Here is a 17,184-nt window from a genome sequence, read left to right on the forward strand (position 1 = left end):
ACCAGCCTGCTCGTATCAGTTCAGAACCAGAAGGCTCTTTTGAAGAACATGTGATCAATAAAAAAGAAAATATTAACATTAAAAATGACTGGCCATATTTCACATAGGTGCTAATAAAACATACTTGGAAAAATTAAGTCTAGAAAGAGAAAAAAATATTACTGAAAGGGGGAAGGCAGATGGGGAATTATCACAGCATAAAATTAAATATATTTAGACACTACTTTTCATTTGAAGTACAACTGTTTTTCCTAAACTTTTCAAAGTTCAATTACTCTATGATTCTTCTTTTTGGAAAAATGAATATAAGTTGCAAGGGACCTTTAAAGGTTAGCTAGTCTAACTTTCTGCTCAAAATAGGGACAGCTTCAAAGTTAGATCAAGCTGATGAAGGCTTTGTCTGACCAAGTCCTGAGTATTTTGAAGGGTTGAGATTTCACAAACTTCACTAGGGAAGCATTGCAGAAGGTCAGCCACTGTCACTGTGTATTATTTTTGCCTTATATCCCATTGAGACTTTACTGTTGAAACTTGCATCCATGGCCATTGTCCCTTCACTGCACACTTCAGTGATTAATCTGGCTCTGCCTTTTCTATAATACCTCTGTAAGGAGCAAGAGATGATTGAGATATACACATGTCCTCACAGTTAAACAAATCAAACTGCTTCAGCTTCTCCTCATACATCCTATGCTCCGGTGCCACCACCTTCTTAATGGCTCACCACTGGATTCACTGCAATCTGTGAACACTTATTCTGGACCAGGAGAAGAGGAGGAAGGGGGACAACTCAATAATAATGCCACACATGCAGCCTCACGAGCACCAAATATCTTCTCCTTTGACCTGCCAGCTATGCTCCTGCCAATGTAGCCCTGTACAGGCTTACCGTTCATCTGCTACAAAGCTGCACCACCGACACGTGCTGAACTTGCAGTTCATAGAATCATAGAATCATAGAATGGTTAGGGTTGGAAAGGTCCTCAAGATCATCTAGTTCCAACCCCCCTGCCATGGACAGGGACACCTCTCACTAAACTATCCAACACAAGGCTTCATCCAACCTGGCCTTGAACACTGCCAGGGATGGAGCACTCACAACCTCCCTGGGCAACCGATTCCAGTGTCTCACCACCCTAACAGGAAAGAATTTCCTCCTTATATCCAATCTAAACTTCCCCTGTTTAAGTTTTAACCCATTACCCCTTGTCCTATCACTTTGTCAGGGACTGTAGAGTCCCTCCGCAGCATCCCTATAGGCTGCTATGAGGTCTCCACGCAGCCTTCTCTTCTCCAGGCTGAAAAGCCCCAACTTCCTCAGCCTGTCTTCGTACGGGAGATACTCCAGTCCTCTGATCATCCTCGTGGCCCTCCTCTGGACTTGCTCCAGCAGTTCCATGTCCAGGACCCTTCAATCCTTTCCTTCTACCTGTATTTTCAAGAGGGATCACTAATGGCCTAATTATCTTAACAGACTTATCTCCATACCATCCCTTTGTCAGCCCATCACTTGCACTACTACATGCATTTCAACCTACAACACATATTTTCCTAACAAAGTCTGTCTCTCATGCCTTGACACAAGCAAGTTTAATGGTTAACACTGATAGTTATCAGCCACACCTAAAACCTGTTTTAAATGAACAGCTAACACCTCAAAGGTACAGTTTCAAGCTTTGCAAATTCAGGCAAAACCAGCCACTTCAGCACTTTGCACTTTCAATTCTGCAGTATTTCTGCACAGCAGCAGCAGAAAAACACAAAGAGAAACAGAAAACTTAGCCCTGGAGCTCCATTCACTACAGCTGGCCTCCTCTAACTGATCTTTCCATTACACCTTTTTTCACATTATGAAATACCGATTTTAAAAACAGACATAAGATGTGCCTTATTGTAAGAACTGAGTTTCTAAACTTGCTTAAAAGAAGGCTGATGCCTACTACCTTGTGCTGATCTGCAATGCCAGGAACAAGCAGACACGAGAAAAACTAATGTCCTTTTCTTCAGCTACACCTTGCAGCTAACCTGTGGAAGCAAGCACTTAAACCTCTCCCACACAGTCATAAATGGAAGGTGAGTCACATAGTTGAAGCATACTGTCCAAACGACCATGTCAAGCATGTAACTGATGCCAAAACATCAGACTGAGATGAGCAAAGAAAAACAGCATATTAACAGAATAGAGTAATTCAGCAAGTGGGCATAAACTACAAAACCATGCCTGCACTTCAAATATGACAACTGAAGCCAAGTTTTCCACTAAGCACATCAAAGTAACTACTGCCTGAGGTTTTATTTGCTGATTAAGATGTACCATCAACCTCAGTTTAATCTCAAACCTGACAGATCTCCCTTTCAAAAGCTAGAAGTGTCCTGTGACTTCCAAGTTGCCCAGTATACAAATATGAAAGGAGAAAATGTTACCATTACTTACAGGGAACCAGCAGAACAGACTTATTTTAAAATTGTTTCTAAAGAAACTTGATTCCCAGAATTAGCACAATGTCATTAGTACAAGACATTATGCATTTTCATGTGAAAACTCCTTTGATTATATGAAATCCACCTTACAGGAGACAAACATGCCTGCGAGTAAACTTTTTTCAACCTGAAAGGGTTTCATCTTAAGTATCTAATAATAATTTTTTAACCTTTTAAAATCAAAAAGTTATATGTTCTGTAGTTCAAAGCAACAACAAGAACAAAAACACACTTTCTAGGAATGGCAGCATCTTTTCCTTTCCCAATTTTACAGCAGCTTAATCCACATCCAGGTTTATAGTTCATGTGTTCTGATGAATGACTACAAATTATACCAAGCAGTCTGACCGTACCAATTTGTCTGGCTAAAGAAACTAGTACTGTGCAACGACAGCTACCAGATGCATGCAACGCAGCAATCTCCACCCAGGGCTAAAGTTCCAAAGGCAGCAGATACAGCCAAGATGCAAAGTGCTGCACCACCCCACAGAATCAGGTGAAGTAGAACAAGCTCTTTATTTATTAAAATAAAAGGCGAGTAACTTTTCTGACAGTTTTACTACATGAGTACAGCAGAATATAATTCACTGTACAGGAAGCCAAGGAGATACCCAGAAAAAAGAAATCCAGCTAGGCAAGCATTTATTAACTTCATCATCACTAATGACAGTGACACAAAAATATGACAGCTACCTTTCCTTTGAAGTTGTTAAGATACAAAACCTTAAGAGTTTAAGTTTTGTGATCTATACTGACAGATGGCAAAGCATCACCACGTACAACAATAACGCAATTTTACTTTTGGTACTAAGTGTTTTTAATTCAGTTATGAATGTACAAATCAGATGTACAGTATTACAAGTCGTACAAATTAAATTGTTCCCTATGCTTCTCAGATGTGGGAAGCATAATTGGAATCATATGTGTTTCTTAAGCCATAATGTTAAACCTTCACATCTCTCTAACACAGCACTTGTACCTGAGGGGGACTTACAGGATTCATTGTACTCTGACATACTGTACTATGACACGAACATACCAGAGTGAGGAAAGCAATAGGGAATTGTAGGTAGCCATGAAAATCAAACAACAGTAATGACAAATGTAATAAAATGATTCACTGTAGAAGAGAACGTCACAGAATCCAGGAAATCAATCACTGGATTCATACTTGTGATTACAGTGAAAGCTATAAACACATTCACTTCTTTACAGTCTTCAGCAAAGCACTGATTGCCTCTGTCTGACAGATGACAACTTCCTTGAAAGTAAAACCAAATCCTGAAAACTAATATATGTGTAATTCTACACGTCTGATGTTATTCATATGCATAAAAATTCACATGATTCATCCTGCACATACTTATGAAAGCAACTATAACTATTCAAATTTCTGGAGTGTGATTTATCGTATTGTTTGAAGGACTGAGTTCTACATTGCATCCTACATTTCTTCATAAAATAATAGCTGAACTTCTGCTGTTTCAAAGCACAACTTGAACACATTTCTTAGTCAAAGATTTTCACATACCAAATCTTCAGCCACATTCTCAGTTGTTTCCAGATAACAAGACTACATTAAGGTCAATGACAGCCAAACTAACACAAGTAACAATGGAGCACTGATGATGATGACAATGCAGCTTTTATGTATGTTAAATTATTCCATATAATGGAATTGGCAAAGAAATTCCCTATCCATCAAAAAAAAGAAAAAAACCAAAACACGGGAAAAATATTTTTCTAACACGTGGGAACTACAGTGCTTGTAATTATGATACATTTAGGAAAAAAGGCAGTTCATTACTGAAAATAATCTAGATAGATAACAGGTACAGTAGCTAGTGTTCCTACAGAATCCTAAACACAGATACAGGCAAAATTACAGCTATTAATTGCAACTAATTTATGTTACTTACAGGCTAATCTTTGTCGTGACTGTTCTGGAAGCATCCAAACTCTTCAGCTTCGAGCTGTCTAAATCAGAATTTGTCTGTCTCTCAGCTGACATACACAGGTCTCCATTTTTAATCCCATCAGTATGCAAGAAAGCTCTTCCATCCAAACCACTACCATGTTTTACTGCCTTGGTCTCATTTCTGCCTTCAGCAAACACCAAGGCAGTGTCTTCTGTCTTAGCAGCCAAAGAAACTCTGGAAGACTCCAAGCCATCTTCTCCAAAAGCCACAGACTTTTCCAAAGTTCTTTTTGTCACTGGGTTACTCTCTGGTGATCCTAAAGGTTGTCTTTTTGAGGAATAATCTTTTACCTGACCCTTCAAACCAGTAGGGGAAATGGGGACAGCATCTGACTGATTCTTTTTGTATGATCTTCTCCTTGCAGTGCTTGTGTTTGTGATCTGCTGCTTGCCTTTGTCAGCTTCAGTTTTAGATGTCCCTTTGTGACCAGATCCAACCTTTAGATCCTGAATATTACCTGGAGAAGATGAATTCCTTTCAGGAGTCTGTTGAGGAGACTTTGTTTTTCTTTCTGAGTTTATTATCTTGTCTGAGAACACCTCAGAAGGGACATCATCATCAAAACCAGATTCTTCTCTTGCAGTAATCTCAGTCTGGCTTCTCTCCCCATTTGGAATGTCACTAGATGTCTGAGATTTTCTCCTTTTTCCAGATCTTTTATGAGCAGATTTTTTATCCATTGTGTCAAAGTCACTACAATTTTCTTCCGATGCAACAGTCACAGGTTCATCAAGGAGTTCTTCTGTTTTTCTAAGATAGATATCAACTGTTAACACTCTAGCAGAATATGCGTGCTCACTTGCTGCAGATTCCAACTCGTATGGCAAATCCCTTGGTTTCGCATGCCCAGGCTCCTCAGCCACCCACGTGTTCACAAGCTGCTTGTGGCTTAAGATACTCTTCTCTAAGTCTTCACTAGACAAATTTCTCAAGCTTTTTATGAAATCTGGAGTTGTAGAATTATTTATATCGGTGGTGGATTCTTTCTCCAGTCCTAGGGTTTCCACATTGAGGCTGCTCTCAAAGAAAGAGTTTTTAATGGTTTCACTGCTGCTGCTCCAATCTGCTGACCACTCGCTGTCAGAAGATACTCCCCTACTACTCCATTCTGAAATGGTATCGCGATAAAGCGTTCCTGCTTCCCCACCAAAATGATATTCCTGTGTCTCGGAAACAGCACTTACGTCTCCCACTTGCTTCTGTACTTGAGGAGCTTCGTGTCCTTCCTTTGTGTGCCTACAATATATTGGCTGTACTCTGTGAGGAGAAACTGACCCCTCCCCTTTTCGATGCGAAGTGTACTCTAGGGAACTTTTGACATGTTTCCTTCTCCCTGTACCAAACAAATTTCCAAGTCTTTCCAAAACTGGCTTCTTTTTAGTCTCTTCTCTGGAAGAATCTGGAAGTTGTGAGGTGGACTATAAAACAAACAAATAAACATTTGGTTAATGTCAAAATTGTATAATATGTTTGTTTGTATTAACACCACCTAGGATTCAAAAGGACACAGTGAATATGAACAGCTTCCTGAACAATACTAGCTCTCAACAAAGAACAAGAAAAACAAAACACTCAAAAACAATTAAAATCCAAATATCCTTCTGTATGTTTTTGCCTGTATTCATTTACAAGTACACTCATCTTGCCTTACAATATCATCATTATAATGTCTCAAATCCAAAACTTTGGCACAATGAGTTAACATCACACAGAATAATAGAGGAAAGCAAGCTGGTGTCTGCAAGATTTGGGACAAACTGTTTGGTCAAAATTTTCCTTACAAAAACAAGACTGGTGAGTTTAACTTTCCTCTTCATACTGGCTGAGTTAGTTCTGACACTCATGTTGGCAAAGAATAGTTTCAAAGGCGTAAGCTCTATTACTATTCATATACATCTCATTAACAAAGTCCAGCAAATACTTGGCTTGCGTTTTGGGCTAGAAAACTCAGAAATATAAATGCCACTGCATCATTCAATGAGCATTACTGGGTCAAACACTGCCCTGGATTACTCTTGGCAAGTTTTCCCTTACAACTTCTAATTAACATGGTAAACAGGAAACACGCAATAGCATTGCCGAGTACACATGCATATTTGCATTTTAATATATTAGCACTTTTTACATGCCGGTACGATGAATACTTGTTTTGAGATGTCTATTTCAAAACACCGCGAGTATTTCCTACTTCGGCGGACCGGACCTCCCCAGAGGAGAGGGCACCTCTCGTCAGCACGGACGTTTTAAACCTGGGGGGTTTCGCTGCAGACACCGCGAACGCCTGACAGCGCCCAGGCGTCTCCACCGCCTGGAGCGCCCGCACCCTCCGCGCAGCCCCGCGGCCACCCTCGTCCCTCCGCGGGGCCGGCACAGTGACCCCCGCCGCTGTCTCTTTCCCCCGGGGACGACTACGCAGCACTAGCCATTACAACCTCACCTCCCAGCCCCGTGAACCCACACAGAGGGTGAAGTCCCTCGAGGCCGCCGCTGTTCTCCCCCCGTCCCAGAACGGGATGAGCGGGAGGAAGGAGCCGCGGACAAACTTTAGCCGCCCGGCACCTACACCCGCCGCAAGCGGCCCCGACACTCACCGCCAGATGCGGCTCGGCGACCCGTGCGCAGAGCTGCCCCTCACGCCGCTACCCGCACGGCTGCCCGGGCGCCAGCTGTCTGGGCGCTCCGCCTCGGCCCGCCCCGACAGGGCGCTTCGGCCCGCCCTGGGGCACCGCCCCGGCCGGAGGCAGCGGCTCTACCGGGCCGGGGCGCCTCTCTCGGCCACAGGAGGAGGGGTGGGGGCGTAGCGCAGGCCTCCAGCGAGGGGGAAGGCCGAGGGGCAGCGGCAAGCGCGGGACAGCGGGCGCCCTCGGCCACGGGCGAGGCTTCCGAGGGGGCGGCGGAGCGCGAGTGGGCGCCGCGCCCCGTACGTGCCCCGGCAGCCCGCGCTGCGGCGGCTTCCTCGTTATTGAGGGCAAAACGCCGCCCCGGGCAAAACCGACACACTTGTGATGTCGAGGGAACAGCGCCAAGGGTGGAAGGCGGGCAATCCGCGCCGCCCGGCTGCCGGGAGGGCTGCCCGACCTCAACCAGCGCGCACGTCACGGAGCCAGCGCTCCACTCCGCCGGGGCGACGGGACGGGACGGGGATGCTAGGCCCGGGGCACCCGCTTGCCTCCTGCTACCGGGGCACAGAGGGGCTTCGGGGTTGAGTGTGGGCCAGCAGCCGGCCGGCGTTCCCCCCGGTCCCAGCCGCGCGGAGATGCCGAGCCCCAGCAAGAGCCGGAGGGGAGGAGGCGTGGGTCTCCGCAGCAAGTCCCGCGGCGGAACCTGCCCGGGTAGGCAAGTTGGGGCCGGCACCGCCCGGCGGCTGAGCCCATGTGGGAGATGTCGGTTCAGAGCCCTGTGGGCAGATGAACCTGCGTTCTCCAGCTCGCAACCGAGGGCCGGCAGGCGCGGCCCAGTGCCGCGTCGGCCTGCCCCCGGGATCCCGGCTGCAGAGGTTCAGAGGGCCTCTCTCCACCTCCCGCCGCCAGTCCCCTGTCCTCGGCCGAGGCGGCGTGAGAATGACTCCGTGGCCTAATGGTGCCGGCGCTCTCCCCGGGCGCTCAATTAGTATTTAATGTTTAATGAATGCTAAACTACTCCTCTTCTAATTAACGCTTAATTAGTTATATGAAGTGGAACAGCTTCAACAGGAAGGACCACGCAAGGCTCACTTCGGCGCTTCTGAGGCCCCTACGCGGAGGCGGGAGAAACACCAGGTCAACCCGCCGGCGGCTGGTCAGGCGGCCTGCCCTGCGGCGTGTCTGGCCCTCTGGCTATTGGAGAAAATGAGCGCCTCTTTTTACGCGCTTGCTTCCTCCTCCGGGTGAAAAAGTGTCAAGTTGGTGATTTTTTGCTTCATCAACAGACTAATATTTGGCCTCTGCTGTAAAACCACCCCAAACATGAGTTGTGAAGCAGTCTCAGCTCCAAGAGACCCTACAGACCCTACTGCTGCCAGAAACAGTGCAGCAGTGAGGATTGCCCAAACACATGAAAAATACAGAAAACCTAAGCTGGTGAATATGTAGAGCAAGCTTATCATACTGCAAATAAACAGAAATCCATGGCAACCCTTGTCTTTGCCAACCTTTCTTACATGTGTTACACAACTGATAAGCAACTGTACCCCTAGTGAAGTCTGATGTCTGCACACTTAGTGATCTTCTACCAGCAGGTTTTCAAATAGGCAAGTCTATGATCATGACCCTGAGATTACGCTTTTTGGTTGTTGGGTTGGTTTTGGTTTTATTTAGAGATAGTGAAATAATCTGCTAATGATAAAGTTTGATGTCTGTTCTTCCCTCCCTTTGATGATTTCTTTCAACCAGTAGAACCAAAATGCTCACTTAAAGAGCAGCTGAGGGCTGCATTGAGTTCATGCAGCTCAGACAGTTAAAGTACTTTAGTGATAACAAAACCAACTTTGAATTTCCCTATCAGATCCAGCAATCATGAGTAATGCAGCCCAATTACTATCTAATTTCTTGATTCTACGTATGTATTGCCAGTAATAACTAATTGTAGGGAAGGGATAAGGAGACGGTAATGAACATTGCTAGCTAAAAAAAAAAAAAGTAAAAGTAAGACATTTTCAGGAACACTCAAAGCAAGCCAATAAGGAACTAGTGACAATAATTTATCTGAAAATTCATAGTAACTGCAAGCGTGAGGAGGATGCATATATTGTTCATATTGAAAACTGGTAAACCACCAAAATTTCACTTCATTATGGTGTCAATCTGCATATTAATATTTGGATGTAAAATAGCTGTCAGTCTTCTAACTTAGCTGAGATTGCATTATCAACCTGACAGTCAGTATTACACTTGCAGTCAAGCTTTGGGTTTGCAAGATTGCCCTTGGAAAAAAAATAGTTATTTGAACTGTGGATCTGGATTTCTGTCTTCCCAGCAGCTTATTTTCATAAAGTCCATGGGAACCTAATTATCTTTGAGACGTCTCCCCCTTTCAAATGTTGTTTAAACTGTCCAAGTTCAAAAGGTGTTGAATGGAAGGGAGGAGGGACAGTCACATAAGCCTTGTTTCCTCAGGGAACAGGGCTAAAGATTTTTTCTTGATCTTGAAATAGCTGCCCTATGTAAACTGTTTTGAAGTAATTTCTTCATACAAAGTACCTTAATTATATACAGCTCTTTCAAAACACAGACCAGGTACTTGCCCTGAAGAGCTTGTATTTTAACTCAGATAAATGTAGGTGAGCCAGTATTGCCAGTGCAAGAGGGCACAGAGACTGAGCTTCTCAAGAGGCTTCGTAGTGGGGCCCAGCCTGACAAAGCACAGCACAGGAATGCTTGACTTCCAGAGCACAGTGCTGAAATGTTTGATTTCCAGAAGGCAAGAAGTATCCTTGCTCTACAGATCAAGCTTCTTCAACATGTTTCTACTCAAACACTCTTACCCTTGAGACATGAGCTTTTTCAGAAATCCCTGATCAAAGCCATTGGGAACTAAAGAAAAAAAAAACCAACAAAGGACTTGCCTGTCCATTCCTTGGACAGTGTGGAGGAAGCCATTTCAAGTACACTGCATGAATCTTTAAAGCAGTGGTCTAATCCGAAAGCAAAATGCCGCCTTCTTAACCAAGAAATATAAATCTCGTTTTATTTATATTCATACCTGTTTATGTTAGCATTAAAATATTTCCTATGTTTCTGGCTGGGTTTTTTTCTCATTAGCTAATATAAGTTGCCACAGCCAAACCCCTAATTTAGCAATGTAATTAAACATGTGCTTTCCTGGTCTCCAGTGGAGAGAACGCATAAACTACTGTGATTTGTTGAATCAGGACTTCAGGCTGTGTCTCAAGGGATCAATTGGATGTTATTTTCTTAGATTAGCTCATCTGAGTCAGTTGAACATGACTGGAAATACTTCTTAGAGCACACATTATAGAAAAAAAGTAGTATTTTTACTAGTCATTAGCAACTTTGTGGTAATTAATAGGTGGTAATATCTAGTGTGGACAGATCTGTAAGTTAAACATTTAGTTGCTAGCTTATGTTTGCCTTCAGAGGGGAAAAAAGCAACAAACAATATTTAGTGAAGAGTAAGTTTGAGCTTTATCATTCAGTAGAAGGTCATAAATAACTGAAGTTCAGGTAGCATGCAAACCTCTAAGACCCTTCTATCTTTAACCCATCTAAGTTCATATTGGAATGACAGTAACTTTGGGTACCTTTAACTCACACTATCATATTCTTACAACCATGAGAAGCAGAAAGTCTGGGAGTTCTAGCAGTCACGTGATATCCCAAAATGTGCATTAGCCAAAAACATTTAAATAAATAAACTACTACTCTTCAGGCTGTAGCATTCTGCAGCGACTGAATCTCAAATACTCAGCAATAGCAGTGCCAGGCTTTGTTAGGCTGAAAATTCATCTGGAGTATTGCTGGCACAATGTGCTGGTAAAAAATACTAGAAAAATACTGGAAAAAATACTAGAAAAACTGGACATAAGGATATACAAATCAAGGCTAAGAAAGAAAAGTCTGATAAGTCAAGACCCACTTCAAGTCCTACTGTGTGAGAGAAGATATCATACTGTTCTCCTGCAGGTGAGTGTCCTAACTACTGGTAGAGAAAGAGGGCAGCTGTAGACAGAAATAAAGGCTTGCTGCTTTCACTTGTTTTCTTATTTAAAAAGCATGGGGGAAAAAAATTACAGCTAACAAAACATTTGACTGGAAACAATTTTTTTGTTTTGTTGATTCACTGAGGGGAAAAAAAGCAGTTATATTTCAAGTTAACTTAAACTTAACCAGTTACCTTGCCATCAGTCAACTACATTTGAATTACTTCAATTCACTGTAATTTTTCTTTGTTTATGCTGACCCTTCAGAAAGCCACAAAAGAGGGGTTACTATTATGAAGAGTATGACTTACTTACATTATTTTAACCCACACACTGCCTTCTTCTGAATACCAACAGTTTGGCATATACACGTTACATTTTTTTAACTTTTCTTTTAAATACATCAGATTCCAGGCTGACAGTGTCCTCTTCTGAGTCAGAGAAAGCAATACACTTCAACAAGTCCACTCTAGCATGGAATTTACTCCCTGCCTCTTCCAGCTCTTTGCCTGCTACACTTGCAGAGGATATAAACAGCAACAGCTGGATTTTAAACAATTTCAGCTTTACCTAAGCTCTGTATACAGGGAATGTAGTTATCTAGCTCAGGGAACTTACCTGAATTACCAAGGAACTGTAAATGTGAGACTTTTGAGCAGAGAGAAGTGAAACAAATACAAGTTTTCTTAATAGTCATATTTTTTCCACAAATCATTTGTATTTTCTATATTCTAATATGTCATGGTATTTTAGCAAAACAGTTCATGTCTTCAAGAGACAGGCCATGTCTGCTTACAATTTTTTTTTCCACTGCAAAACTAAATTTTTAGCTCAAACATGCACTGAAAATTGACTATTTTGCAACAGTATATAGACTGTTAATACCAAGCCTGCATGTTTAACTGATATTTTAATGGAAATAATCAGGTCAAGAAGCATAGACGTAGCTATTAAATTCCATATTATTTCTTAGGTGCTAAACACAGAGATTTAGATACTGTATGTAAAAGAAAACCCCCAAATACAGCAAAACTGAAAGAAACAAATCATGCAATATCAAGTAAATAGATATCTTTTGAAAAAGCTCAGGAAAAACAAAGAAGCATAAGTAAAAACTGAACAGATCTTTACATGAGTGTTTAGGAAACAAGTTTGATAAAAAAGAACAGGCATGTCAGAAAAGGCATGCCTGTTCCCATCTCCTCTTCCCCAGAGCTAGTTATTTCCATATACTAAAACCTTTACCCCCTCCCCTTCTGTCAATGGTAGCATGTGTCAGTTAAAGAGACACTTTATAAAACTAATGGAGATCAGTTGATTTTATGATTTAAAAAAAATGTGTATTAACCCAGAGATTTGTGGTGGGGTTTAAAGAGGGGGGAAAAAAAGCGTGCTGTTTGCCTTACCATGATGATGATAATTCTTTTTGCAGTTTACAGAAGGATAAACAAACTATGGTGTGTGAGATGCAGTCCTATGTGTCATTAACCAAACCCTTTTTCTTAGCAATCCTCCCACGCTTTAACCCCTTCTTTCTTCTGCCAGCACTCGGTTAAAAACAAGCAAAAAAGGAAGTAGTATCTGACTTGAGCCTTTCCAACTGATAAGTCATTTGGCAGACAAATTATGAAACGGACTCAATTAGAGGATAGGAGAAAGCTGCAGATGGGTGGCAGCAAGTCCTTCAGTAAACACCTCTACTGAAGCAGAGAACCTGTTGCAAAGAACTGTGAACTTAGTGTTGGGCAAATGCCTTACGTGCATTAATTAACACGCAATACTAGAATGTAGATATGCAACAGTAGGAAAAAATATACCACACACGTTGGTTCTCACAAACTGTGTTACTGTCTTCTGTTCCCTGTTTAAGATGGCTAAAGGAAGTGCCTTTTTCAGTAAGAGATTGATTTATACAGGCATCCTTGGTTTTTCACCTTCCCGATTTGGTTTATTAAATCTGTATTTTTCTGGTGATTTATGGTAAAATGATACTAAAATGGGACTTGAAAAAAGCAGAAAAGAAGCAGCATCAAAAGCAGGAGCAGGGATTATTTAACACTGAAGAAATGAAAATATTTAAACTCTCCTGAACTTGGATGACTCCCAGAAATAAAATTATATGCAAAAAATAGCATTGACATAAATTATTGTACTTGTAACTCCTTGTGTTTCAGTGTAAGAGAAAGTGAGAAAGTTCGACATGAGCTAGATTCACATTTTTGCTCTCAGGATTTTGAGTCTTGCTGCTGGGTCAGAGCCGTAGTATTAGATAATCTACTCAGTGTAAAGATTCAGCAAGACACCATCTCTTCTGAAGTAAAGAGTAAAAATAAACATTTATTATCTGTGTTTTGTTCCGAGAGACAGGAACTTGAAAGTACTTTTTTTTTTGAGCAATAGAGGATAAATGGCAAAAACATTTTGGAAGGGAAGAGAGGGACTTGGAACTCTTTTAATAAGAGTCCCTAACCACAAGCCACAACTAATATATGTAACCTCTTTCCTTTTTTAAATTCTGAATGCAATTCAAAATTATAAAGAATATGGTACACAAGTGGTTTTGCATTTACTAGGTCTCCTCTGTTTTGTGACAGCATAATGTCCTGTTGCTAACTAAATGGTGTATATTGGTAAGTACAGATTTAACATGAGTTTTCTAATTTAGATCTATAACTCGGTGTAACACCTCCCAGTTCTTTTTAGATTGCGTATTTCTGTATAATTACTGGGGATAGGAGATAGGCTTCTTTGGCTGCAAATCTAAGAGTGTCTGTACAACAGACTAAGTCATAAATCTCTGGAAATCAGCTTTCTTAGGTACCATCAATCTTGATCTCTTCCCCTTGCTTTCAATCAAAATTATTGCTTTCACAGGAGCTCCACAGTCTTGACAGTTTATGACATTTGCAAAAGTCTCACGGCATTTCAGAGCACATGCAAGAATTTCATAAAAGCATCAGTAAATTGCAGAGCATCCCAAAGTCAGATACTATGACAAAAACTGGTATTTTCACTAACACTACTGAGCCTACTGTCAAACAAAACCTGCTGATAGGTCAGCTAAAAATGCAGAAGTGACAACTCACTATGTTTTCCATTTTGTATCATTGTCATCTAAGAAAATGTATTTTAAATAGCAATCTGAATTTATTTCTTTGCTAAGCACTTAGATACAGTAAAACCGATATGTATTCTCAGAAGAGAAATTACGCACACTGAAAACACCTTTGAAATCAGACTGGGGAAACCGTATTTAAAATGTCAGACTAATTGTAATCCTTGGATCTCATTCCAGATACTCTACTCTTGTCTCCTCAAGACTGTTTATACATTTTTACATTAAATGATTGTGGGACAAAGAGGAAATAATCCTAAGGAGCCACATATAATATTAGCCTTTGCCAAACACGGCACTGATGTGGCTGCTCTGTGCTGGCTAACTGAGCTGGTTCCTCCTGGGCTAGCTTGGGCATCTGTACATGATTCTGCATGTAGCTCAAGAGCAAGGCAGGATTTCCAGTATGCTCCTGTGCCCTAATATGCTCCTGTGCCCAGTCTTTCTTGTTAGCTAGTTCTAAGTACTCAGCAGATGGAGGATATAGATTGTCTCACTCTCTGCTTTCACTAGATAGGAAACCTAGGTTCTTACTTCCAGTTCTGATTCAGGCTAGGGAAAATACGCCTAGGAGTTAGTTTAACTAACTAAAGCAAGTACGTGTTTTAGTTCTTCAGTGCCTCTTTCTCTAGATACCTAAAAGTAACCTGTTATGTTACTGAAATTTAGAAAACTGGGGTTCTTTTCATTGGGTAAAGCAGATAGTCTGGAACTGTAAATGTAAAACTAAAAGCCTTTTGCTAGCAATGCAAGGACTTGCCCCAGGTCAGGCACAGTAGACTTTCCCCAGGCCAGGCACAGGCATACAGGGCAACAGGCAGAAAGCCATCCTTCTGAATGCTGTGGTATTACTGTGAGACTGTAAAACTGCAAAAGAATGAAGATGGTAAACAAGCTGCAAACTGGACTGCTAACCTGACCAAAGCCAAATTTCATAAAGAACAAAGGGAACTGTATGTTTGACATGCTTGTTTTGGGAAGCTAATGTGATGGTCCTGAAACAGGAAAAAAATACTGTATGTTTATGACTGTGAAAACCATTTAGTAGGATGAAAAATGACAATATTTAATCAAAGTGTATTTAAATATGAAATTAATAGAATCTCTATTCTCCACGGAAGTTCTGACTAAGTAAAATGCAACTTCTACTACACATTATGCCAGGGTATCATTCAGTACCTTTAAACAGACAGAATCTTTCAACTGAAATGTGTTTCAGGTCAACCCCCCAATATGAAAGCACCCAACACAGCAGTTGCTTTGGAAAATTTGGACTTGACAGTCTGTGTGCTTCAAACAGCCCTTTTGTAAAATGTATAAAGTGTTTACACCCCTTGATAACTTCTCTGATGTACAGATTTGTCATCACGTACAGAGGAAGCGTATTAAGTACAAGGAGCTATTATTACCAAAATACCATATCCTGACTTTATAAAAATGGCTGGACATCTCATTTTACGTTTGAATTACAATGCTATAATTTAGCATTTATTCTAAATAACAGTGTTCACCTAAGGCTCCCAGAATTCCCTCAAACTAATTATAATAATAATTATTACAGAGAATTGCCATATTGTTAATTAGAATTGACTTTATAAAACCAGTACAGAGAAGATAGGAATGACTCAACACCCCTGGTTCCCTGCAGTGCAGTGGGCAAAAATTAAATCAAGTGGAATACTCCTGCAAACTCTTTGCTCTTAATCCCACGATTACATCAGTATCGTCTAATACTCACCATTAAGCAAGAGAAACCTCTAAGAGAAAATGCTTTAATGAAATGCATTTATATTCTTAGGTGTGTTTATTTTAGGATCTGAACAGAAGTAATTAGTATACAAAACATTAAAATAAACAGTATGTGTCTGTCCAGAAAACAGATACATTATTACTTCTGAGCAAAACAGGAGATGTATGTTTTCCTGTTATTACAGATGCCCTATTACAGACATGTTGCATTATCCTACCTTGCACCCAAACTATTGAATGTTAGCTGCTAAAGAGGTCTAACTACAGCAGCAGTTAAACCTCACTACTATTACCAGCGGACAACTAGGTAAAAGTTCAAATTCCTACTTGGTATTCTTAAAAAAATATTCAGGTCAGCTCTAAAAATATATTTTGTTGCTTAACAATAACACAGCAGGGAATTGGATCAAACTGGATGATGCTGTACTGTTCAGAAATACCAGCATTTCCAGGAAATGGCAAGAAACACACAGGTTTATTGAGTCTGCACTTAAAATGTCTGGATAAGAAGTTAGTACTACATCAGTTCTAGTGCCAGGCTCAGACTACTTCAGATCCTTTCTAAATAAAATATGGTAAAAATACTGCATTAGCAACTCTTGGGGACCACTTTGCATAAGCTTACCCCATTATTTGTCAGGGCATGAGAATGTAGGAGAGAGATGGTTGTCTACCATTAAAACCTGGTAGACAGCAAGTGCTTTCTGTACATGGGAGGCAGGCATGTGTCTTCCCTCCCATTCCTACTCTACCGCTTCCCTCCCACAGCTTCTTGGCACCTGGTAGGAAGGTGGGGGTGTCAAGACAAATCTCTTCTACTCTGTATGGTTCTCCTCTACCTACCTACCCTTTTAATCTGCAGGTGATTCCATCTTTTGTCTCTGCTGCAACTTGGGCTTTCCCAGCCAGCCACATGATGAACCTGACAAGTCTATTCAGTTTCCCAGCTGTGCACAAGGCTCTGAACAGGAGCCAGCAACAAGCAGGGTGAGCTTCTGCATAGCTGGGCAGCTGCTCAGAAAAAAACCCTCACAAACTGCCTATACCTTTTTCATGCTTGGAAAGTGATTTTCTTTTTCATATCCAAGAGTCAGGAATTTATCTGATAAAAATTAAGTCTTATATGTCAAAGAAAAAACATACCTTCAGCATTCCCAGAAGCAAAACGATCATAACTCCCCTTGAGAAGGGGGAAAGGGAATAGCCAGAAGAATTACCACTGA

At 41.4% G+C, this 17,184-nt stretch overlaps 1 protein-coding gene and 1 pseudogene across 1 annotated transcript in view; both read right to left on the bottom strand.

Annotated features, from left to right (window-relative positions):
• Positions 1-5,869, bottom strand: part of CRYBG1 (crystallin beta-gamma domain containing 1) — a 44,957-nt gene extending 39,088 nt beyond the window's left edge. Inside the window, exon 1 of the mRNA XM_065681128.1 lies at positions 4,401-5,869. Coding sequence (XP_065537200.1) covers positions 4,401-5,140 — 740 coding nt within the window. The 5' untranslated portion in view covers positions 5,141-5,869. The remainder of the gene's footprint in view (positions 1-4,400) is intronic.
• The window catches only part of LOC136015952 (basic proline-rich protein-like), a 54,240-nt pseudogene continuing 42,819 nt past the window's right edge, over positions 5,764-17,184 (bottom strand).

This window comes from Lathamus discolor, chromosome 5 (genome assembly GCF_037157495.1).
Source record: "Lathamus discolor isolate bLatDis1 chromosome 5, bLatDis1.hap1, whole genome shotgun sequence".
NCBI lineage: Eukaryota > Metazoa > Chordata > Aves > Psittaciformes > Psittacidae > Lathamus > Lathamus discolor.